The sequence below is a fragment of the Ranitomeya variabilis genome, chromosome 8 (genome assembly GCF_051348905.1).
Source record: "Ranitomeya variabilis isolate aRanVar5 chromosome 8, aRanVar5.hap1, whole genome shotgun sequence".
Classification (NCBI taxonomy): domain Eukaryota; kingdom Metazoa; phylum Chordata; class Amphibia; order Anura; family Dendrobatidae; genus Ranitomeya; species Ranitomeya variabilis.
Genome location: NC_135239.1, coordinates 109,757,145 through 109,783,823, shown reverse-complemented (window position 1 = coordinate 109,783,823; position 26,679 = coordinate 109,757,145). Strand labels below are relative to the sequence as shown.

Genomic DNA, 26,679 nt, shown 5'->3' with positions numbered 1-26,679 from the left:
CGGGCGCATCGCCAACGCATGCCATAATGGGCATGCACTAGCGATGTGCCATCATTCTGTGACGGACCCTTGGATGCGGGCTGCAGTGTTTCCGGGTCCGTTACTGCTATCGCAGTTAGAGCATCTGCGCTAGCGCGATCGCATAACGCGATCTTTTTCGCCACTTGCGTTAACGCAGTCCATTTAACGCATGCGTTGAACGGACTGCAGTAAAACAATGTGAATCCAGCCTTAGATTATGCTCACTCAGGGGTGGTCCGGTCCGATGGGCGTCGCGGTCCAGGTCCAGAGCCTCCCATCTTCATACGATGACGTCCTCTTCTTTGCTTCCTGTCGCGGCTCCGGCGCTGGTGTACTTTTTCTGCCCTGTTGAGGGCAGCGTAAAGTACTGCAGTGCGCAGGCCCTGGGCTTCTCGGACCTTTCCCTTTCACCTGCGCACTGCAGTACTTTGCTCTGCCCTCAACAGGACAGACAAAGTACGCCTGCGCCCGGAGCCGCAACAGGAAGCAAGGTACAGGACGTCATCGTATGAAGATGGGAGGCGCTGGACCCGGACAGTGACGCCCATCGGACTGGACCACACTGGGACCGCCCCTGGGTGAGTATACTCTAACTTGTTTTTCTTATCTACAGCATTACAGAATGCTGTAGATAATCCCCTGATGGCGGTGGCCACAGTTTATATACGAAATATGAGGTGACAGATTCCTTTTAGGCTTGATGTCAAAAAGCTGCATCAAAAACTGCATGTGTGAATCCAGCCCAAAGCCTTATTTAGACATCCGCGTTGCACGTACTTATGTCTTTTTCACGGATAGAACTTGTAGCCATTCTTGTGCAACACTGTTCAAATGTTCACGTTTTTTCACGGAATGTGTGTCCATACAAAACTTACAGAGACATGCCCGATATATTCTGGTATCATGGATGAAAAGGTCCAATACAAGTCTATGGGTCTGTGAAAATGTACAGCAGACAGGTGGCATCGGTGTGTGCTCTCCATATATCATGGTATAATGAAATAGAGGGGGCACCACCAAGTAAACAGGGATCAACCTAAAGAACACCACAACTAATATAAAGAGGAAAAAACAGAGCTAGGAAGTATGCAACAAGGAATCGCCTATAATTAATCACGGGATAGTAAAGAACAGAAAAAAAAACAAGTAACATTAAAATAATTAAAGCAGCCAAAGTCTATGTGTACGGACCATGGCAGCCTCATGGTGGAGCAAATGCCAAACCTGAGATGCCCGTTAGATAATAATATACTATGATTGAGTGACAAATATATAATACACATGTCAAACAATGGCTATGATGAAAACAGACAAGGTGTAGGTGAAGTATGTGAATAGAGAAGTGTTGGATTCATTCACTAGTAATGTGCAAGTACACAACTATGTGCAAACAAATGGATGACAGGGCGTGCAGAAACATGCCCCTATTTAAAACAATAGAATTGGATGAATGAATAAGGGTACCGTTACACAAAACGATTTACCAACGATCACGACCAGCGATACGACCTGGCCGTGATCGTTGGTAAGTCGTTGTGTGGTCGCTGGGGAGCTGTCACACAGACAGCTCTCCAGCGACCAACGATGCCGAAGTCCCCGGGTAACCAGGGTAAACATCGGGTTATTAAGCGCAGGGCCGCGCTTAGTAACCCGATGTTTACCCTGGTTACCATCGTAAATGTAAAAAAAAAAACGTACATACTCACATTCCGGTGTCCGTCAGGTCCCTAGCCGTCCGCTTCCCGCACTGACTGAGTGCCGGCCGTAAAGTGAAAGCAGAGCAGTGCTCTGCTTTTACTTTCCGGCCGGCAGTCAGTCAGTGCGGGAAGCAGACGGCTAGGGACCTGACGGACACCGGAATGTGAGTATGTACTGTTTTTTTTTTTTTACATTTACGATGGTAACCAGGGTAAACATCGGGTTACTAAGCGCGGCCCTGCGCTTAGTAACCCGATGTTTACCCTGGTTACAAGCGAACGCATCGCTGGATCGGTGTCACACACACCGATCCAGCGATGACAGCGGGAGATCCAGCGACTAAATAAAGTTCCAAACGATCTGCTACGACGTACGATTCTCAGCAGGGTCCCTGATCGCTGCTGCGTGTCAGACACAGCGATATCGTATGGATATCGCTGGAACGTCACGGATCGTACCGTCGTAGCGACAAAAGTGCCACTGTGAGACGGTACCCTTAGTTCTAACACCAAGATAATACAAGATACAGACCAACAAAGTCCCTAATGGAAGGCGAGTATCAATCTATTTTATAGGTTAGCTGTTGGCGCCATAGAAATAAAATTATTATTATTATGGACAATCACCCAATGAACTCTTGTTCATCAGGTGAAAATTTTTAAGCAGGCTAAGAACACATCACCATTCTCGTCAATCCATTGTCCCAGGACCTTTTCTGTAGAGAACAAGGATCTTCTAAGCGCACAATGCTCTCTACTAACACGTTTTGAGTGCACTGGGAGTGCGGCCAGCCTGTATGAACAGACTACTGCTGATCAGCAAACATGTAGCTGATCGATGGTCATCTCCGACCACATGTTGTGTAGTGTAAACGCACCCAAGACTGCAAAATGGCAAATTACAGAAGCCAAAGCTTACAACAGGAAGAACAGCTCTGCAGCACGTGCCACTGTGTATACATTAACTACTGCGCACACCATAATCAGAAGTGGGGGCTGTTACATAAATACATCAGTTTTATTTTTCTATAATTTTTGGCTAGAAGCATGGCACTGAAAAGGAGCTGAGGTAAAAAGAAGGAATTTACCAATACAAATCTAAAAATGGCAGAAACAGAACTCACGTTTTTTACTTTGCTTTTCCACTTCAGCTTTCAGCCTCTTGTATTTATCTGTCCTGTAAACTAAAACCCATGTGATACCTAATGAAAAAGAACAAACTGTTAATTGGTCACAGTGATCTTATACGGTCATAAAATGCGGTACACAAAGGTTGATATTCAGAACTTGCCGGGCCACATTGAGGTTTCAGTAATATTTGCTATCGCCTCTTACAGAATCTGCCATGTGATGGCATCAAAATATGTCCCCAAACATCAAAACTAGGTATGGCACTTCATAATACTGCAAACACGAAAGGACTTGCACCATAGTAGTCCAAAAAGAAGCGAACCATAAATATAAAACCAACATCTTTATTAAATATTGAAGATAATACAGGAAAGAACTAAGGAATATAAACAGGAGTCCAGAAGGAGGGGCCCTCAGTACGGCATATAATGACTCTGTAACATGTAATACAACACCAAACTGGTTAATGATAGGACAATAAATATCAATAGCCCAGAAAAATATAATTTACTTTGATATAACATATGAGAATCAAGAGTTACAAAAACTGGGGCGAAACGTGCATTGTGGTGAGCAGGGTCACTTGGGGTCGGCATTGATTCTGGCTCTGGCTCCAGTCATAAGGCATTGGCAGTGGATCTAATCAGTCATCAGGTAACATATCCACCCTTTTGCGGTTATGGCTTATGTATTACCTGGACGGGACTTAATTTAGTGACTAGACATTTATTTATCTTGCATATACTGTACATAGTGCTTTAGTCTGAGTTTTCTTAGCTCTTGATTCTCATATGTTATATCATAGTAAATTATATTTTTCTGGACTATTGATATTTATTAACCAGTTTGGTGTTGTATTACATGTTACAGAGTCATTATATGCCATACTGTGGGTCCCTGCTTCTGGACTCTCCTGTTTATATTCCTTAGTTCTTTCCTGTATTATCTTCAATATTTAATAAAGATGTTGGTTTTATATTTATGAGTCGCTTCTTTTTGTACTACTATGGAGTAAGTCCTTTCGTGTTTGCAGAATCTGCCATGTAGTCTGAGTGAGAAAGAAGCACAAGAATCTTACATTCCTTATTGTACTCTACAGTATGCACCAACACGCACCGGGAGGTGGGAGAACCGATACACCCATCCATAGTCACCATACATGGTCACCCAACTAGTAACCAAAGAGTATATAGTGGATATAAAGCTTCAACCATTCCCAAGGTCAGCACATAGCACACAAACACTGGTTCATAGACTGCATGATACCTACAGAGCTGCACCCTGTCTTAGGCCGGGGTCACACTACCGTAGAATACAGCTGAGCACGATGTGAGAAAACATCAAAAAGCACTCGGCCCAGAGTTACCGTAATCTATAGGGCAGCTCACATCATCGTTTGTTTCCTCAGGCATATTTGACGTGCATGTAAAATTACAGCATGCTGCGAATGGCACAGAGACTCGCCAATGCAAGCCTATGGGTGCGAGAAAAAAGAAAAATCGCACAGCACTCGAACCATGCAAGTGCTGTCCAGTGTCCTTTGAAAATCCGGCAATTCATGTCCAGCTACTGTAAAAATCACAGTGACAGGTTATAATAGAAAAAAATATATACATATACAGGGTGGGCCATTTACATGGATACACCTACATAAAATGAGAATGGTTGGTGATATCAACTTCCTGTTTGTGGCACATTAGTATATGGGAGGGGGGAAACTTTTCAAGGTGGGTGGTGACCATGGCAGCCATTTTGAAGTCAGCCATTTTGGATCCAACTTTATTTTTTCCAATGGGAAGAGGGTCATGCGACATCAAACTTATTGAGAATTCCACAAGAAAAAAAAAGGGTGTGCTTGGTTTTAACGTAACTTTACTCCTTCATGAGTTATTTACAAGTTTATGACCACTTATAAAATGTGTTCAAAGTGCTGCCCATTGTGCTAAATTGTCAATGCAACCCTCTTCTTCCACTCTTGACACACTGATAGCAACACCGCAGAAGCAATGCTAGCACAGGCTTCCAGTACCAGTTGTTTCAGATAGATATTACATAAATATTACATAGATAGAAGAAAAGCCGGCAGTGTATACAGTACAGACCAAAAGTTTGGACACACCTTCTCATTTAAAGATTTTTCTGTATTTTCATGACTATGAAAATTGTACATTCACACTGAAGGCATCAAAACTATGAATGAACACATGTGGAATTATATAGCGTATATACTCGAGTATAAGCCGACCCCCCTAATTTTACCACAAAAAACTGGGAAAACTTAATGATTCGAGTATAAGCCTAGGGTGGAAAATGCAGCAGCTACCGGTAAATTTAAAAAGTAAAAATAGATACCAATAAAAGTAAAATTAATAGAAACATCAGTAGGTTAAGTGTTTTTGAATATCCATATTGAATCAGGAGCCCCATATAATGCTCCATAAAGTTTGATGGGCCCAATTAGATGCTCCATATTAAAATATGCCCCATATAATCCTGCATAAAGGGTAATAAGGGCCCCATAAGATGCTCCATACAGACACTTGCCCCATATAATGCTGCACAAACGTTATGGCCCCATAAGATCATCCATACAGTCACTTGCCCCATATAATGCTGCACAAGCGTTATGGCCCCATAAGATGCTCCGTACAGTCACTTGCCCCATTATAATGCTGCACAAGCGTTATGGCCCCATAAGATGCTCCGTACAGTCACTTGCCCCATATAATGCTCCACAAGCGTTATGGCCCCATAAGATGCTCCGTACAGTCACTGCCCCTTATAGTGCTGCACAATCGTTATGGCCCCATAAGATGCCCCGTACAGTCACTGCCCCATATGCTTTTGCTGCGATAAAAAAAATAAATAAATAATAAAAAAAATCACATACTCACCTCTCTTCGATCAGGACCCCGGGCACTTTCAATATTTACCTGCTCCTCGTGCGGCTCCGTCTTCAGCACTGACGTGCAGCAGAGGGCGCACACTGACTACGTCACCGCGCCCTCTGACCTGAGCGTCACAGCCAGAGGACACTGATGAAGGAGCCGTACCGGAACGAGGAGCGGTAAATATCGCGCAGCGCTGTATACTCACCTACTGCTGGCGCGGTCCCTGCTTCTTCCAGCGCTGCATCTTCTTCCTGTATTGAGTGGTCACAGTTACCGCTCATTACCGAAATGAATATGAGGCTCCACCTCTATGGGAGGTGGAGCCGCATATTCATTTCGGTAATGAGCGGGACCATGTGACCGCTCAGTACAGGAAGAATATGCAGCGCTGGAAGAAGCAGGAACGCGCAGGGAACGCGCCAGCAGTAGGTGAGTATAATTAGATAGCCCCCGCCCCCCTCCCCTGCCGACCCCCGGGTATGACTCGAGTATAAGCAGAGAGGGGGACTTTCAGCCCAAAAAAATGGGCTGAAAATCTCGGCTTATACTCGAGTATATACGGTACTTAACAAAAAAGTGTGAAACAACTGAAATTATGTCTTATACTCTAGGTTCTTCAAAGTAGCCACCTTTTGCTTTGATGACTGCTTTGCACACTCTTGGCATTCTCTTGATGAGCTTCAAGAGGTAGTCACCGGGAATGGTTTTCACATCACAGGTGTGCCCTGTCAGGTTTAATAAGTGGGATTTCTTGCCTTATAAATGGGGTTGAGACCATCAGCTGTGTTGTGCAGAAGTCTGGTGGATATACAGCTGATAGTCCTACTGAATAGACTGTTAGAATTTGTATTATGGCAAGAAAAAAAACAGCTAAGTAAAGAAAAACGAGTGGCCATCATTACTTTAAGAAATGAAGGTCAGTCAGTCCGAAAAATTGGGCAAACTTTGAAAGTGTCCCCAAGTGCAGTGGCAAAAACCATCAAGCGCTACAAAGAAACTGGCTCATATGAGGACCGCCTCAGGAAAGGAAGACCAAGAGTCACCTCTGCTTCTGAGTATAAGTTTATCCGAGTCACCAGCCTCAGAAATCGCAGGTTAACAGCAGCTCAGATTAGAGACCAGAGTTCTAGCAGCAGACACATCTCTACAACTGTTAAGAATACCAATTAGACAAACAATACACAGGGTTATCATTAAGTATACCCTATGTCCATCAGGAGATATATACCATACCGGTCCCGTACAAAGTACGTGTATATAACCTATAATAAATTGCACCAAAAGACCTCAATGTACAAAAAGAGATCCAAATTTTATTGAAAAATAATCCAAAACTATGAAAAACAGTCAAGATGGAAATGGTACCAATATGAAGGCACCCCAGACCAGAGGTAAGATGATCACAACATAAAATCCCACCGCCACATATATTCAATTGTCATTAGGGTAAAAAAAGTCTCTCGCCCAACGACATAGCAGAATGTACCACCCCAAACATCACAACAACTGCGGCCCGATAGGAATTCACTGTACAAAGTAATAACGCTTACATTACCTCTGGTCTGATGGTGCCACGGCCCCTACGCGCGTTTCGGCTTTGTGTGCCTTCTTCCGGGGGACTCCCCCGGAAGAAGGCACACAAAGCCGAAACGCGCGTTTGGGGTGGGGTGGTACATTCTGCTATGCCGTTGGGCGAGAGACTTTTTTACCCTAATGACAATTGAATACATGTGGCGGTGGGATTTTATGTTATGATCATCTTACCTCTGGTCTGGGGTGCCTTCATATTGGTACCATTTCCATCTTGACTGTTTTTCATAGTTATGGATTATTTTTCAATAAAATTTTGATTTTTTTTTGTACATTGAGGTCTTTTGGTGCAATTTATTATAGGTTATATATAACAACTGTTAAGAGGAGACTTTGTGCAGCAGGCCTTCATGGTAAAATAGCTGCGAGGAAATCACTGCTAAGGACAGGCAACAAGCAGAAGAGACTTGTTTGGGCTAAAGAACACAAGGAATGGACATTAGACCAGTGGAAATTTGTGCTTTGGTCTGATGAGTCCAAATTTGAGATCTTTGGTTCCAAACACCATGTCTTTGTGCGACGCAGAAAAGGTGAACGGATGGACTCTACATGCCTGGTTCCCACCGTGAAGCATGGAGGAGGAGGTGTGATGGGTGCTTTGCTGGTGACGCTGTTGGGAATTTAATCAAAACTGAAGGCATACTGAACCAGCATGGCTACCACAGCATCTTGCAGCGGCATACTATTACATCCGGTTTGCGTTTAGTTGGACCATCATTTGTTTTTCAATGGGACAATGACCTCAAACGCACCTCCAGGCTGTGTGAGGGCTATTTGACCAAGAAGGAGAGTGATGGGGTGCTACGCCAGATGACCTGGCCTCCGCAGTCACCAGGCCTGAACCCAATCGAGATGGTTTGGGGTGAGCTGGACAGCAGAGTGAAGGCAAAAGGGCCAACAAGTGCTGAGCATCTCTGTGAACTCCTTCAGGATTGTTGGAAGACCCATTCACGGTGACTACCTCTTGAAGCTCATCAAGAGAATACCAACAGTGTGCAAAGCAGTCATCAAAGCAAAAGGTGGCTACTTTGAAGAACCTAGAATACAAGACAATTTCAGTTGTTTCACACTTTATTTGTTAAGAATATAATTTCACATGTGTTAATTCATAGTTTTGATGCCTTCAGTGTAAATGTACAATTTTCATAGTCATGAAAATACAGAAAAATCTATAAATGAGAAGGTGTGTATAAACTTTTGGTCTGTACTGTATACACTGCCGGCTTTTCTTCTATCTATGTAATATTTATGTAATATCTATCTGAAACAACTGGTACTGGAAGCCTGTGCTAGCATTTCTACTGCGGTGTTGCTATCAGTGTGTCAAGAGGGGGAGAAGAGAGTTGCATTGACAATTTAACACAATGGGCAGCACTTTGAACACATTTTATAAGTGGTCATAAACTTGTAAATAACTCAGTCATGAAAATACAGAAAAATCTTTAAATGAGAAGGTGTGTCCAAACTTTTGGTCTATACTGTGTGTATATATAGATAGAGAATGTAAAAAAAAAAAAAATATATATATATATAATAGATAGATAGATAGATAGATAGATAGATAGAGAGAGACACAGACACATACTGCTGAAGGAAATAAAGGGACCGCTAAAATCCCACATCCTAGAGATCACTGAATGAAATATTTCAGTTGCAAATCTATATTCATTACATAGTGGAATGTGTTGAGAACAATAAAACATAATGATCAATGTAAATCAAAATTAATATCCTATGGAGGTCCGGATTTGGAATGATATTCAAAATCAAAGTGGAAAATCAAATTACAGGCTGATCCAACTTCAGTGGAAATACCTCAAGACAAGGAGATGATGCTCAGTAGTATGTGTGGCCTCCACATGCCTGTATGACCTCCCTACAACGCCTGGGCATGCTCCTGATGAGGCAGCGAATGGTCTCCTGAGGGATCTCCTCCCAGACCTGGACTAAAGCATCCCCAACTCCTGGACAGTCTTTGGTGCAACGTGACGTTGGTGGATGGAGCAAGACATGATGTCCCAGATGTGTTCAATCAGATTCAGGTCTGGGGAACGGGTGGGCCAGTCCATAGCTTCAATGCCTTCATCTTGCAGGAACTGCTGACATACAACAGCCACATGAGGTCTGGCATTGTCCTGCATTAGGAGGAACCCAGGGCCAACCGCACCAGCATATGGTCTCACAAGGGGTCTGAGGATCTCATCTCGGTACATAATGGCAGTCAGGCTACCTCTGACGAGCACATGGAGGGCTGTGCGGCCCTCCAAAGAAATGCCACCCCACACCATTACTGACCCACTGCCAAACCGGTCATGCTGAAGGATGTTGCAGGCAGAAGATCGCTCTCCATGGCGTCTCCAGACTCTGTCACGTCTGTCACATGTGCTCAGTGTGAGCCTGCTTTCATCTGTGAAGAGCACAGGGCGCCAGTGGCGAATATGCCAGTCCTGGTGTTCTGTGGCAAATGCCAAGCGTCCTGCACGGTGTTGGGCTGTGAGCACAACCCCCATCTGTGGACGTCGGGCACTCAAACCATCCTCATGGAGTCTGTTTCTAACCGTTTGTGCAGACACATGCACATTTGTGGCCTGCTGGAGGTCATTTTGCAGGGCTCTGGCAGTGCTTCTTCTGTTCCTCATTGCACAAAGGCTGAGGTAGCGGTCCTGCTGCTGGGTTGCTGCCCTCCTACGGCCCCCTCCACGTCTTCTGGTGTACTGGCCTGTCTCCTGGTTGCGCCTCCAGCCTCTGGACACTACGCTGACAGACACCGCAAACCTTCTTGCCACAGCTCGCATTGATGTGCCATCCTGGATGAACTACACTACCTGAGCCACTTGTGTGGGTTGTAGATCCCATCGCATGCAACCACGAGTGTGAAAGCACAACCAACATTCAAAAGCGACCAAAACATCAGCCAGAAAGCATTGGTACTGAGATGTGGTCTGTGGTCCCCACCTGCAGAACCACTCCTTTATTGAGTGTCTTGATAATTGCCAATAATTGCCATCTGTTGTCTATTACATTTGCACAATAGCATGTGAAATTGATTGTCAAACAGTCTTGCTTTCTAAGTGGACAGTTTGATTTCACAGAAGTTTGATTTACTTGGAGTTATATTCTGTTAAGTGTTCCTTTTTTTTTTTGAGCAGTGTATATTACATAAATAGAAGAAAGCCAGCAATTCAGCAGCCACTAGTGTTGAGCATTCAGATACTGCAAATATCGGGTATCAGCCGATATTCGCTGTATCGGAATTCCGCGATATCAGAAATCGGAATCGGAAGTTCCCACAGTGCAAAAATGCAGTATAATTGAGTGTGGGCGGTGCGTGGGCAGAGACTGCGTGTCTCTGTGCGGGCGGGGTCTGTGCGGGACCGTGGGTGGTCTGCGTGCCTGCCGGGGGGTCTCTACGGCCTGCCGGGGGGTCTGTGCGGCCTCTCCGGGGTCTGTGCGGCTTGCCGGGGGGTCTGTACGGCCTCTCCGGGGGTCTTTGTGTCTGTGCAGGCATCGTCCGATGGGACTACAAGTCCCATCGGGCTATGCCTGCTACAATGACAGTGATTGACACATTAGCCAATGATGGGACAGTAGTAGTCCCATCATCCGGCTAATGTGTTGAATGTAAAAAAAAAAAAAAAAACCCCACTACATACATGCTGCATACATACATGCTGCATACATACATGCTGCATACATACATGCTGCATACATACATGCTGCATACATACATGCTGCATACATACATGCTGCATACATACATGCTGCATACATACATGCTGCATACATACATGCTGCATACATACATGCTACATACTACATACAACATACATACTGCATACATACTACATACATCCATCCATACATACTACATACATCCATCCATACATACTACATACACACTACATACATATATACTACATACAATACATTCATACATTACATACAATACAAACATACAGTACATTAAACATAGATTACAGACTCACCATTACTTGTCATTTTGATCCCCGAAGCCAGTGTCATCTGTAAAAAATATGAAAAAAAACAAACAACCAATATACTCCCTGTCCGCAGAAATCCACAAGTGTCCCACGACGATCTCCCGTGGAGAACGGCAGCAACAGCTGTGGCAACCGCTCTCCAGGGGCTCCAGGAACACAATGACAGGAGGAAGGTATCCTTCCGCATTGTATTCCTCCGCCGCTGTAAAAAAAAAAGTCCCTAGTCTCACTTTATGGCATTGCTGGGTGAGACTTTGTCCTAAGGTAACCTCTCAGTGATGCACTGCAGGAGCCATTGTCCCCTGTCAGTGTGTCACTGAGGGTCCTATAGAGCAGTGACATCACCCGATGTCACTGTTCTTTAGGGGAGATCGTCGTGGGACACTCGTTATTAATTGGACTACGGCGGACAGGTAGTATGCTGTTTATTATTTTGCGTTTTTTGCAGGCTCTGAAGTATGGTAAGTATGGTGAAATGAAGAATATTAAAATACTTTTTCCTAATGTGTGCGTGTTTTATTAACCCTTTCTTACTATTGGATTAATAACGGATAGGCGTCTTATTGACGCCTCTCCGTTATTAACCCGGCTTAATGTCACCTTACAATAGCAAGGTGACATTAACCCCTTATTACCCCATATCCCACCGCTACACGGGAGTGGGAAGAGAGGGGCTAAGTGCCGGAATTGGCACATCTTACAGATGCGCCATTTCCGGGGCGGCTGCGGACTGGTATTTGTAGCCGGGGGGGGGGGGGCAATATCCATGGCCCCTCTCTAGGCTATGAATATCAGCCCGCAGCTGTCTGCATAGCCTTTCTGGCTATAAAATATAGGGGGACCCCAGATCATTTTTTTGGGGGGTCCCCCTATTTTAATAGCCAGTAAAGGCTATGCAGCCAGCTGCGGGCTGATATTCATGGCAGGCTACAAATATTGGCCCCCGGTCGTCGGCTTTCCCCTCTGGCGCAGAAAATTGCGCGGGAGCCCACGCCGTTTTTTTTTTTTTTTTTAAATTCAATGCTCATAAAGGCCTCTTTCACACTTGCGTTGGTACGGGTCCGTCGCTATGCGTCGGGCCGACGTACGTTGTGAAATTTGTGCCCGACGTGGGCAGCGGATGCAGTTTTTCAACGCATCCGCTGCCCATTCTGAAGTCCGGGGAGGAGGGGGCGGAGTTTCTGCCACGCATGCGCGGTAGAAAATGGAGGACGCGACGGACAAAAAAAGTTCACTTGAACGTTTTTTTGTGCCGACGGTCCGCCAAAACACGACATGTAGTTTTTGGTGCAGTTTTTGGTGCAGGTTTTGATGCTGGTTTTTGGAAATAAACGGAAAATGTTCATGATTTGAATGGAAACGCATGAAAAAACGGATTTGGAGGCCGTATTCATCATTTCACATGTTTCATCAGTTTTTTGCTGGATCCGTCGCTGTGCGTTTTTTCACCGGACAGAAAAAACGTTCCTCTGTATGTGTTTTCCATCTGGCAGAAACAGCTTTTTTGACGGATCCTGCAAAAAACGGATGAAACGTGTGGCCATCAGGCGCAATCCAGCGCTAATACAACTCTAAGAAAAAAACGGACCAGGTGGAAAAAAACGGATCCGGTTGAAAAAAACGTTTCTGGCGGAAAAAAACGGATCCTGCAAATGTGCTCGCAGGATGCGTTTTTTTCCCATAGACTTATATTAGCGACGGATGGCCACACGTCGCGTCCGTCGTGCAACGGATCCGTCATGTTTTGGCGGACCGTCGGCACAAAAAAACGTTCAAGTGAACGTTTTTTTGTCCATCGTGTCTGCCATTTTCTACCGCGCACGCGCGGCAGAAACTCTGCCCCCTCCTCTCCGCACTTCAGAATGGGCAGCGGATGCGTTGAAAAACTGCATCCGCTGCCCACGTCGTGCACAAATTTCACAACGTGCGTCGGTACGTCGGCCTGACGCATAGCGACGGACCCGTACCGACGCAAGTGTGAAACAGGCCTTCATGAGCGTTGAATTTGAAAAAAAAAAAACACGATAAAAAACGATGAGGGCTCCCGCGCAATTTTATGCGCCAGAGGGGGAAAGCCGACGGCCGGGGGCCAATATTTGTAGCCTGCTATGAATATCAGCCCACAGCTGTCTGCGTAGCCTTTACTGGCTATTAAAATAGGGGGACCCCCCCCCAAAAAAGGACGTGGGGTCCCCCTATATTTTATAGCCAGAAAGGCTACGCAGACAGCTGTGGGCTGATATTCATAGCCTAGAGAGGGGCCATGGATATTGCCCCCCCGGCTACAAATACCAGTCGGCAGCCGCCCCGGAAATGGCGCATCTGTAAGCCGCGCCAATTCCGGCACTTAGCCCCTCTCTTCCCACTCCGTGTAGCGGTGGGATATGGGGTAATAAGGGGTTAATGTCACCTTGCTATAGTAAGGTGACATTAAGCCGGGTTAATAACGGAGAGGCGTCAATAAGACGCCTATCCATTATTAATCCAATAGTAAGAAAGGGTTAATAAAACACGCACACATTAGGAAAAAGTATTTTAATATTCTTCATTTCACCATACTGCAGTGCCTGCAAAAAAACGTAAAATAAACCGCATACTACCTGTCCGCCGTAGTCCAATTAATAACGAGTGTTCCACGACGATCTCCCCTATAGATCAGTGACATCGGGTGATGTCACTGCTCTATAGGACCCTCAGTGACACGCTGACAGGAGACAATGGCTCCTGCGGTGCATCACTGAGAGGTTACCTTAGGACAAAGTCTCACTTTATGGCAATTGCTGCCTGGGAAAATTTCTCACCCAGCAATGCCATAAAGTGAGACTAGGGACTTTTTTTTTACAGCGGCGGAGGAATACAATGCGGAAGGATACCTTCCTCCCGTCATTGTGTTCCTGGAGCCCCTGGAGAGCGGTTGCAACAGCTGTTGCTACCGTTCTCAACGGGAGATCATCGTGGGACACTCGAGGATTTCTGCGGACAGGGAGTATATTGGTTGTTTGTTTTTTTCATATTTTTTACAGGTTGACACTGGCTTCGGGGATCAAAATGACAAGTAATGGTGAGTCTGTAATCTATGTTTAATGTACTGTATGTAGCATGTATGTAGCATGTATGTAGCATGTATGTATTTTTTTTTTTTTTACATTCAACACATTAGCCGGATGATGGGACTACTACTGTCCCATCATTGGCTAATGTGTCAATCACTGTCAGTGTAGCAGGCATCGTCCGATGGGACTTGTAGTCCCATCGGACGATGCCTGCAGATACAAAGACCCCCGGAGAGGCCGTACAGACCCCCCGGCAGGCCGTACAGACCCCCCCCCCCCCCCCCGGCAAGCCGCACAGACCCCGGAGAGGCCGCACAGACCCCCCGGGAGGCCCGCACAGAGACACGCAGTCTCCGCCCACGCACCGCCCACACTCAATTATACTGCATTTTTGCCTGCACACGCACAGAGCCCCAGGATGCCGCACAGAGACCCCCCCCCACGCCGCATAGAGCCCGGGCCGCCCACATACAGCCCCGGCACGTAGCATAGAGTTAGATCTCGGGCAGACCCGCACAGACCCCGCCCGCACACAGACACACTCAGTGTCCGCCCACGCACCCCCCACACTCTTCCCCCCCTCCGGAAAGGCATATAGAAGGACAGAAAGGGCTTATTTACGTTCCGAGGTTTGTGTCCCATTGACTTGCATTGGTATCGGTATCGGTAACACTAGCAGCCACATACTGTAAAATCACTGCAGGAGCCGACAGGATAGAAGAGAATATATATATATATATATATATATATATATATATATACATATATATTTTATAGGTAGATATACAGATGTCTGTGACAAATACAATTAATACAGTGTGTATGTGTGTGTGCAAATTACTGTACATGTATTTAATTAAAAGATTATTTTTCTGAAATAAAAAAATGGCTTAGGTGCCAGCGTATAGCCTGGGAAGGTGGTAAAACCAGGTGGCACTCATAGCAATCCGGCATTGACAACCATAGAGGTCTGCAGGAGACCTCTGGTTGTCATGCCAACCCATCGGTGACATGTGATCACGTAACGGGCGTCACCTTTTGTGTGGGTTTTAAATAATATTTCCTTTAAAAATGATGTGTATATGACAGAGAATTGCTCTGTGTAAAAGCTCATGTTATAAATGCATTGCAATCGGATGTAAATTAGATGCTAGGTGCGAAAAATCGGATTGTACTCGCATGACACTCGCATTAAACTCGTGCGACTCTTGGCAGTGAGAATCAGACACATTTTTTTATACGTTTAGTATGACTCCAGCCTTGCGTGTACCCTAACCTTTTGACATCCAGGAAATTTTCCATTTTTTGTGCTTTCGCATTTTCCTCCCCCCGACAAAAGCCATAGCTGTGTTTTTTCCATAGAATTTGATGTATCAGGTTTGTCTCTTGTGTAGCGAGTGGTAGTTTTGAATGACACCACTCATATTAACATATAATGTACAGAAAAATAGAGTAAGGCTACGTTCACATTTGCGTTGTGCGCCGCAGCGTCGGCGCCGCAACGCACAACGCAAACAAAAACGCAGCAAAACGCATGCACAACGCTGCGTTTTGCGCCGCATGCGTCCTTTTTTTCATTGATTTTGGACGCAGCAAAAATGCAACTTGCTGCGTCCTCTGCGCCCGGACACGGGCGCCGCAGGGAAGCATGCGGCGCAAAACGCAAGTGCGACGCATGTCCATGCGCCCCCATGTTAAATATAGGGGCGCATGACGCATGCGGCGACGCTGCGGCGCCCGACGCTGCGGCGCAGACCGCAAATGTGAACTTAGACTAAACAATCCAAATAAAATGAAATAGTGAAAAAAATGCAATTCTGCCATTTTTGGGGGTTTGATTATTCTGATACTCATTGTGCAGGAAAAATGATCTGCAAACATGAAATTTTCAGGCAAATAAGATTATGAAGATGCAACGAACGGCTGTCAGCCCGTGCAGGGGTGCAGTTATAGCCGCCACTCTCTATACACAGAGCACCAGGGCTGCCCCCTTTACTGAAACCTGAACGCTGCTGGGTGGAATAAAGATAGTGCCTCACTGCCAGGAGGAAATTAAGTGCAGGCGCCGGGCAGGTTCAGAACACTATTCACCTAAGGCTACTTTCACACATCAGGTTTTCGCTGTCAGGCTAAATCTGGCTAAATTTTAAAAAAGCGGATCCGGCAAATGTTGCCGCCGGATCATTTTTTTTTTCTCATAGACTTGTATTAGTGCCAGATTGCGCCGGATAACATTGCGTTTTGTCCGGTTTTCGCCAGATCCGGCACATCTGCCGTTTCCGGTTTCTGGAAAAAACGTCCATAGCAACATTTTTTGTCTCCGGCGCTGGATCTGGCACTTCTGGCTGTTTGCTAGAATGGAAGCCTATGGGAGCCGGAAGGTGCCGGATCCGGAAAATGACGGATTCCGGCGCCGGATTCCATTTTTTTTTAAACTGAGCATGCTCCAATTTTTTTTTGTTATCCAATAATCTAGATATGCTAGCCGGATCCGTCGAAAAAACGGATCCGTCTAAAAAACGGATCCGTCGCATCAGTTTCTCACAATCTGCGCCGGATCCGGTTTTTTCAACGTTCGCCGGATTGTGCCTGATGCAAAAAACCTGATGTGTGAAAGTAGCCTAAGAGCAACTGCCCCAGACACTAGTCATGGAAAGGTTCACGCATGTCAAAAGCCAACCTTCCTGATCCTGCTCCCTATATGGGCAGTGAGGAGAAAGCAGCTCCTTACACCCCAGACCAGAGGGGAAGGAAAGGGGCCATATCCATGTAACGTACAGACTGTGAGCCTAAAAAAGGGGACGTGCCTGCCCCTATATCGGGCCTTCCCTACAATTGATGGTATGTATGCAGTACTGCAGCCTGGGGTGGGCACGGAGACCCTACCTCTGTACTGAGCTATAGGCCGGGCCCCCCTAAAGGTGGTGTTATGTGTGCGGTACTGCAGCCTATACAGGGCGGTCTCTGAGCTATAGGCCGGGCCCCCCTACAGGTGGTGTTATGTGTGCGGTACTGCAGCCTATACAGGGCGGTCACTGAGCTACAGGCCGGGCCTCCCTACAGGTGGTGTTATGTGTGCGGTACTGCAGCGTATACAGGGCGGTCACTGAGCTATAGGCCGGGCCCCCCCTACAGGTGGTGCTATGTGTGTGAAGCGCAACCAGGGTCCTGGTCGTTGCAGTAATATTATTCTCCTCTAGGGGGGAGTGATGTTACATCTGAAGGCAATAGAGGAGATCTTCTTACCAGGTATCACAACCACACAACACACTTCACACTCCAGTCCACCAGGGTGAGCTATGCTCCTATTTATTAGGGCACTCTTCACAATTAGGTAAAACTGGTGGTCTGGATAGGAAGTTAGGCAGAAGCTGACTGGGCTTCACCCAGGCAGCACCTGTCAGGCAGCCAGAGGGGAAGGAGGAACATCTAAGCGCTGCAGATAGGTCCTTGACAGGGGTGGGATCCTGTCAGAGGCCTAGACAGAAGGCCACGGAGCTGCGCCTGCCCCTCGTGCGGCAGCATCCTAAGATAGAGACAAGAACAGCGAATTGTATTGCAGAGGGTGAGAAACAAAGTCATAGCAAAAGGAGAGGAAACCAGAAGGAGTTCTGCCCTGCAAAAGGCTGCCTCCTTTCAGAGGCGCAGGATCCGGTAGCCAGAACACCGGGGGAGTCATAGTCTCCAAGCCTTGCTCCAGAGACCGGCAGGACAGGGGGGCAGAGAGAAAGAGATATAACATCTAGAACACCAACATCAGTTGTGAGGACCTTACCGAGACGCTCAACAGGGAGGTACTACAACATCCAGGCGCTAGAGGAAGGCTACTGATTTCCACCTGGATAAGGGTACTCTGGATTTGCCTTCAGACCGGCAGGACTCTGCCTACCCTGTGGTCTGTACCCTGGACTGTGGATGCTGAAGCCTTCAGTAAAGGTAAAGAGACTGCAACCTTGTGTCCTCGTTCTTCACTGTGCCTCACATCATCCACCATCTACACTCTGGGAAGCCCTGGGGATACACTTCACCTGTGGGAAGGTTTACCATCTAGCTGCCATCACATCACCCCAGCGGACCACTAAGCAGCGTCGATCACCCTGACCGAATACCACAGGTGGCGTCACGAACATATCCCTTAAAAGACCTTTCCCCCATTTACAACGGACGTTCCTAGGGCCACGGACCGGGTCAGCCACCGTGACATCCCCACTGAGAACCGAAGGACCCGGTACCGAGTACCCGATTGCCCTACGGGGGCACCCGAATCTTTTGGCGTCATGAACAGGATCTACTTAAGCCTGAAAATCGGGTCATGTGCGCCTAAGAACTGTGCCAGAACTGTATTTGAACTGTGATTTACTAAAGGACTGTGTATTGCAAAAGACCGCCAAACTTCCCGCCAAAACTACGGCCATTACAGCGCCACGAGGAGCGCAGGAGAAGGGCGTGTCATCGTGGGCGTGAACTGACTAAGAGCGCGAAAAATAATGGCCGCCCAGTCTAAATATCTCTGTACCTTGAAGACGTGCCTGTCAGCAGCCGAGATCCGCCTCCTAATCCTCAATGACGGGCGGAGACAAAGAAAACGAAACCGCCTCAGGAGAAGAGAGCGGGAAAAAGACGAGGAGGAAACAGACATAGTGGCCCCCAGATACCGGAGTGGAGCCGCTCCAACCCAGCGCAGACCCCCGTAACTGGAGGAGTATGCAGACATGCCATCGCTGGAGAAGATGGACCTCTTGGAGCTGCCGGAGTCGCAATCCCTACCAGCGCTGGACCTGGCAGCTTCCTCGGAGGAGCGGAACCGCGTCGGAGGAGTCCGCCCACGTGCAGGTACCAGGCACAGCCGCATCCCGGGGATCTGTCTGCCCCCCGCGACTGCGCCTTCTCCCGCTACGACTGCCGACACCCCGACGGCCTCACTACCAGGCCCCGGATCACAAGAGCATGACCTTAGGGTCCTCCCCTGGGGAGAGTACCGGCGACATCTAATAGAGTGGAGGGAGGAGACAGAACAAGAGGCTTGGGGTGACTTGCAGGACGACTTTCCACCAAAATGGGGTGTTGTCGTAATCTTCCATCCCCAGAAAGTAAAGGGCTTCATCCAAGAAATCGGGTTGCCAGTGAGGGTCTACGTCACTTGGGATGAAGTGGAACCCTGCCTTGGAGGAGAATACGCGAACCTAGACTTATATCCCGGGGATGCCATGACCTACATCCGGTACCGAAAGGGAAACGGTTGGTGGGCTCGGGATGTGCAGAGATGCGCAGCCCTCAGAGTCACCTAGGGATCAGGAAAGCGCACTTACCACTAAACAGGCAGCAGCAGCCCTTGTTGCAGCAACTACCCACCACCAAGCCACACAGACCTCTATAGCGGCTCATGATCTCACGGTTCATGAGAGACAAACCAACGGCGTTTATCCAGCATTGGGTGTAACCCTGGACCCTAGCCTTCCCAGGCCAGGAAGGATTATGTGCCAGGTAAAGCCCTGGAAGCCGTCTAAGTAAACGTTGACTGACAAGATTGTAAATAGTTCTCAAAACTTTGATTTTTCTACTTTAAACCCGTCCAGGGTTAACTATTAAAGGCGTCCCATGCTTAAGGGGATCCTCAGATTGGCACAAGTTACTTTATTTCCACGAACTGCAGAATCATGAACTGTGCATGATCACAAACTGTCCTTGTAAATAGTTGGGACCTTCTTAAGGGTGCTTCCTACTGGTTTTCCAAAGGTGTCATTCCACATCAAGTGGACCAGTTTTAAAAATCGTCCCCACTCGACCTTCTCCGATTTTGCTGAAAATTTATAAGGATGTACACTCACTGGCCACTTTATTAGGTACACCTGTCCAACTTCTTGTTAACACTTAATTTCTAATCAGCCAATCACATGGCGGCAACTCAGTGCATTTAGGCATGTAGACATGGTCAAGACAATCTCCTACAGTTCAAACCGAGCATCAGTATGGGGAAGAAAGGTGATTTGAGTGCCTTTGAACGTGGCATGGTTGTTGGTGCCAGAAGGGCTGGTCTGAGTATTTCAGAAACTGCTGATCTACTGGGATTTTCACGCACAACCATCTCTAGGGTTTACAGAGAATGGTCCGAAAAAGAAAAAAAATCCAGTGAGCGGCAGTTCTGTGGGCGGAAATGCCTTGTTGATGCCAGAGGTCAGAGGAGAATGGGCAGACTGGTTCGAGCTGATAGAAAGGCAACAGTGACTCAAATCGCCACCCGTTACAACCAAGGTAGGCCTAAGAGCATCTCTGAACGCACAGTGCGTCGAACTTTGAGGCAGATGGGCTACAGCAGCAGAAGACCACACCGGGTACCACTCCTTTCAGCTAAGAACAGGAAACTGAGGCTACAATTTGTACAAGCTCATCGAAATTGGACAGTAGAAGATTGGAAAAACGTTGCTTGGTCTGATGAGTCTCGATTTCTGCTGCGACATTCGGATGGTAGGGTCAGAATTTGGCGTAAACAACATGAAAGCATGGATCCATCCTGCCTTGTATGGAGCATCTTTGGGATGTGCAGCCGACAAATCTGCGGCAACTGTGTGATGCCATCATGTCAATATGGACCAAAATCTCTGAGGAATGCTTCCAGCACCTTGTTGAATCTATGCCACGAAGAATTGAGGCAGTTCTGAAGGCAAAAGGGGGTCCAACCCGTTACTAGCATGGTGTACCTAATAAAGTGGCCGGTGAGTGTACATGTATGTTTGAAAAGAGGTTCTGTAAATTTTTAGGGCCAGATCTCAAATACATTGGGCACTGTTGACCTTTCACTGGAGGTTCCACCAAGCCTGTGGCTTCAGCTAAGAGGATTTTGCAAACTTTGGCACATAGCCATTAGAGTTCTATACTGGCTATGATGCTGAAATTTGGCATACTAGCTCAACTTTTGCTGCTAAACACGATAAAATTATTACCGGCTATGACAAAACAATATTTCGGCCGCAATTTTGTGTCAAAGTAGCTTGAAAAACGCATTGCATAAAATTTATGCCAAACTTTGCCCATATATAACTCAAGACCAAAAACCAATAGTAACTGGTGCTTTGCACTGTACACCAAACATCTACATGACTTTGCATTGCTGCAATATCACGGTCAAAGCATATGTATTTGTGGAAATATTCACACCCATATATGATGAAAAACTTAAAAAAAAACGAATTTTACCTATTTTTAGGTCAAATTTCTCAAAAAGGGTACCCCTAAAATATATTAATTCTGATATCATTAGAAAGAGCACATTTTTCTCTACAAGGATCATTGGGGTTTTTTTTTGGAGTCTCTCAGTTTAAGAAATGAAAAATGCCACTGAACATGGTGTTATTTATTAATACGCAATGAATGGTAACTGCACTATTCAAACCCTTGCGTTGGTCCATGGTGGTTATACCACAACCAATTCGCTAAGAATTGGTATTATAATCCTATTAAGAATTGTAATAATGCTGTCTATCGAGAATTGGCAGCCCCATCGCCTAGGAGCCATGGCCGATAGCCGTGCAAGGCGAGCCTCGGGCGGTCTCTTTATCGCAGGTTCCGAAGCCTGAGGGTGGGTGTCTTTGCCTAGGATCCCAAGCCTAATATTGGGTATCTTTTGTTGGTTCCCAAGCCATAATGTTCAGTCTAAGTGGTCTGGAATTGTTGCTGAATTTGCAACATAATCGGTTCAGAGAAGCTGTATTGTTGGCCCATTGCTGTCCAAAAAGGTCCAAATCTTGACATTGGCACCTAAAAGTTGGTCCATTAAGGCTATATCAGACAAATTCGGTGTTTCTGAACGAATGGTCAAACAAGCTTGAAAGCTTAAATGTGAACATGGGATCTTAGCCTTACCTAGAATCAAGTGTGGCAAGAAAGTTTCCGAGGAAGTGAAGAAAAAGGTGCAGGCATTTTTTGAGGATGATGAATTCAGTCGAATGTGCCCTGGTAAAAAAGACTATGTATCAGTGCGAATAGCAGGAGAAAAAAAGCAGATGCAAAAGCGACTATTACTGAGCAATATGAGGGAAATGTTTGTTGCCTATCGGGATCGGAATGGCCCTCAAATTGGATTTTCCAAGTTGTGTGAGCTTCGGCCAAAGTGGTGCGTAACCGTTGGATCTGCTGGAACACATTCCGTTTGTGTGTACCATTCACCAAAATGTCAAACTAATGCTTGCAGCATGCCCAATCAATGATGACTACAAAGAGCTCATATGCAAAATGGTCTGTGGAATTGAATCCAAGGACTGTATGCTTGGCCGTTGTGATAAATGCCCGGTCCTGAAGTTTTAAAAGAATTTCTAGTCAATGTGTTTGTCAACAGTGACCCTGAAGATATTATTGAGTTCAAACAATGGATTCACACTGATCGAGACACGCTTGATACGAAACAACTGACTATAGAAGATTTCATTGAAGAATTGGTTTTGAAAATTTCTAAACTTTGTAGCCATCACTACATCGCCAAGCATCAAAGTTGATATCTGAAATCGTTGAAGGAAAATCTGAGACCTGGAGAGCTTGTGATCCTTATGGACTTTGCTGAAAATTACTCATTTATTGTTCAAGATGCCATTCAAGGTTTTCACTGGGAAAATAGTCAAGCTACAGCACACCCATTTGTAATTTACTTCAAGAAGTTAAATGGTGAAGCTGCGCAGAACATCAGCTTGTGCATAATCAGTGATTGCTCACAACATGACACAGTTGCAGTCCACACTTTCTTAACAGTAATTGTGGAGTATCTCAAGACTCATCTATGGGATTCGTCATATCCACTACTTCAGCGATGGATCTGCAGCCCAGTACAAAAATTTTAAAAATTTTCTCTACTTGTGCCACCACAATGCTGATTTCAATATCAGCGCTGAATGGAATTTTTTTGGTACCAGTCATGGAAAGTCGCCCTGTGATGGGATTGGAGGGACAGCAAAGAGGTTGGCAGCTCATGCCAGTCTTCAAGGCCCAACTGAAAACCAAATACTGACCCCGGTGGATTTATTCAACTTTTGCAACGAGCAACTGCATGGAATCAAGTTTTTTTTTTTGTTCCAAAAGAAAAAATTGACGAAATACGGGTAGTTCAAGAGGAAAGGTTCAAAGATGGACATACGATTGCTGGAACAAGAGAAAATCACCAGTTTGCGCCAATTGATGACAAAAAGATTTGCATTTCAAGGGTGTCAAATGACCCATCATCTTTCATTGCCCATGTAGATAGATCTGTCAGATCAGAAATGCCTTTTGTGCCAAATTGCTAACCTCCAGCCAGGGCAATACATTGCCTGCATTTACGATAGGAACTGGTGGATTGGAAATATTTCTGAAATTTCAGTCGACGAGCATGATGCATTAATAAATTTTATGCATCCTCATGGACCAGCTAGCTTCTTTCACTGGCCTGTGAGAAATGATACATGCTGGATTCCCGAGCAGTCAATCATTGCAATAATTTCAGCACAGCTGCAACAGCAATGGGCCGACAATACAGCTTCTCTGAACCGATTATGTTGCAAATTCAGCAACAATTCCAGACCACTTAGACTGAACATTATGGCTTGGGAACCAACAAAAGATACCCAATATTAAGCTTGGGATCCTAGGCAAAGACACCCACCCTCAGGCTTCGGAACCTGCGATAAAGAGACCGCCCGAGGCTCGCCTTGCACGGCTATCGGCCATGGCTCCTAGGCGATGGGGCTGCCAATTCTCGATAGACAGCATTATTACAATTCTTAATAGGATTATAATACCAATTCTTAGGGAATTGGTTGTGGTATAACCACCATGGACCAACGCAAGGGTTTGAATAGTGCAGTTACCACTCATTGCGTATTAATAAATAACACCATGTTCAGTGGCATTTTTCATTTCTTAAACTGAGAGACTCCAAAAAAACAAACAATGATCCTTGTAGAGAAAAATTTGCTCTTTCTAATGATATCAGAAATATTATATTTTAGGGGTACCCTTTTTGAGAAATTTGACCTAAAAATAGGTAAAATTCGTTTTTTTTAAGTTTTTCATCATATGTGGGTGTGAATATTTCCACAAATACATATGCTTTGACCGTGATATTGCAGCAATGCAAAGTCATGTAGATGTTTGGTGTACAGGGCAAAGCACCAGTTACTATTGGTTTTTGGTCTTGAGTCATACAGGTCCTTCTCAAAAAATTAGCATATAGTGTTAAATTTCATTATTTACCATAATGTAATGATTACAATTAAACTTTCATATATTATAGATTCATTATCCACCAACTGAAATTTGTCAGGTCTTTTATTGTTTTAATACTGATGATTTTGGCATACAACTCCTGATAACCCAAAAAACCTGTCTCAATAAATTAGCATATCAAGAAAAGGTTCTCTAAATGACCTATTACCCTAATCTTCTGAATCAACTAATTAACTCTAAACACATGCAAAAGATACCTGAGGCTTTTAAAAACTCCCTGCCTGGTTCATTACTCAAAACCCCCATCATGGGTAAGACTAGCGACCTGACAGATGTCAAGGCGGCCATCATTGACACCCTCAAGCAAGAGGGTAAGACCCAGAAAGAAATTTCTCAACAAATAGGCTGTTCCCAGAGTGCTGTATCAAGGCACCTCAATGGTAAGTCTGTTGGAAGGAAACAATGTGGCAGAAAACGCTGTACAACGAGAAGAGGTGACCGGACCCTGAGGAAGATTGTGGAGAAGGACCGATTCCAGACCTTGGGGAACCTGAGGAAGCAGTGGACTGAGTCTGGTGTGGAAACATCCAGAGCCACCGTGCACAGGCGTGTGCAGGAAATGGGCTACAGGTGCCGCATTCCCCAGGTAAAGCCACTTTTGAACCATAAACAGCGGCAGAAGCGCCTGACCTGGGCTACAGAGAAGCAGCACTGGACTGTTGCTAAGTGGTCCCAAGTACTTTTTTCTGATGAAAGCAAATTTTGCATGTCATTCGGAAATCAAGGTGCCAGAGTCTGGAGGAAGACTGGGGAGAAGGAAATGCCAAAATGCCTGAAGTCCAGTGTCAAGTACCCACAGTCAGTGATGGTGTGGGGTGCCATGTCAGCTGCTGGTGTTGGTCCACTGTGTTTCATCAAGGGCAGGGTCAATGCAGCTAGCTATCAGGAGATTTTGGAGCGCTTCATGCTTCCATCGGCTGAAATGCTTTATGGAGATGAAGATTTCATTTTTCAGCACGACCTGGCACCTGCTCACAGTGCCAAAACCACTGGTAAATGGTTTACGGACCATGGTATTACTGTGCTCAATTGGCCTGCCAACTCTCCTGACCTGAACCCCATAGAGAATCTGTGGGATATTGTGAAGAGAAAGTTGAGAGACGCAAGACCCAACACTCTGGATGAGCTTAAGGCCGCTATTGAAGCATCCTGGGCCTCCATAACATCTCAGCAGTGTCACAGGCTGATTGCCTCCATGCCACGCCGCATTGAAGCAGTCATTTCTGCCAAAGGATTCCCGACCAAGTATTGAGTGCATAACTGAACATTATTATTTGATGTTTTTTTTGTTTGTTATTAAAAAACACTTTTATTTGATTGGACGGGTGAAATATGCTAATTTATTGAGACAGGTTTTTTGGGTTATCAGGAGTTGTATGCCAAAATCATCAGTATTAAAACAATAAAAGACCTGACAAATTTCAGTTGGTGGATAATGAATCTATAATATATGAAAGTTTAATTGTAATCATTACATTATGGTAAATAATGAAATTTAACACTATATGCTAATTTTTTGAGAAGGACCTGTACATGTACATCCTTATAAATTTTCAGCAAAATCGGAGGTCGAGTGGGGACCACTGGTCCACTTGACATGGAATGACCCAAAGGAGGCTTTTACAGAGACTGTCTCTTAACAGAAACTGCTGTTAAACTTACTGTAAAAATTACTTTGCTTTTCAGACCTGAAAAAAAACCCGTTGGTGTGGCAGAATTCCGAGTCAGAATACACATCTTGTAGCCCACCCAAGAGGCCAACGTTGGGGGTTTGTCACGGGTCCCTCGCATCAAGTCACCTTTAAATTGACTTGAATACTTATGATGTAATTACTTTGCATTACCTCAGAAAAGACTAATGTTATTTTGCCCTTAAAGGGAATGTTGAATCGTTACACTTTGATAAAAAGTTAATATATTATAGAGTAATATAGCAAATAAAGTTAGAAGTGTAGGTTTAAAATAGTAATAATGTTTACATAGCCGATAGTATGTAGTTAGAAATTTAGATAGTAAGAAAAAGTTTGATAATTTACTTTGAATAAAC

The 26,679-nt window shown here is 45.5% G+C and overlaps 1 protein-coding gene across 4 annotated transcripts in view; it reads right to left on the bottom strand.

Annotated features, from left to right (window-relative positions):
• The window catches only part of TMCO1 (transmembrane and coiled-coil domains 1), a 114,039-nt gene that overhangs the window by 68,078 nt on the left and 19,282 nt on the right, over positions 1-26,679 (bottom strand). For 2 of the 4 annotated variants that reach the window (XM_077277248.1, XM_077277247.1), the window contains exon 2: positions 2,843-2,920. The exons of the other annotated variants lie outside the window; for them this stretch is intronic. In XM_077277248.1, coding sequence (XP_077133363.1) covers positions 2,843-2,920 — 78 coding nt within the window. The remainder of the gene's footprint in view (positions 1-2,842; positions 2,921-26,679) is intronic. 4 annotated transcript variants of the gene reach the window in all.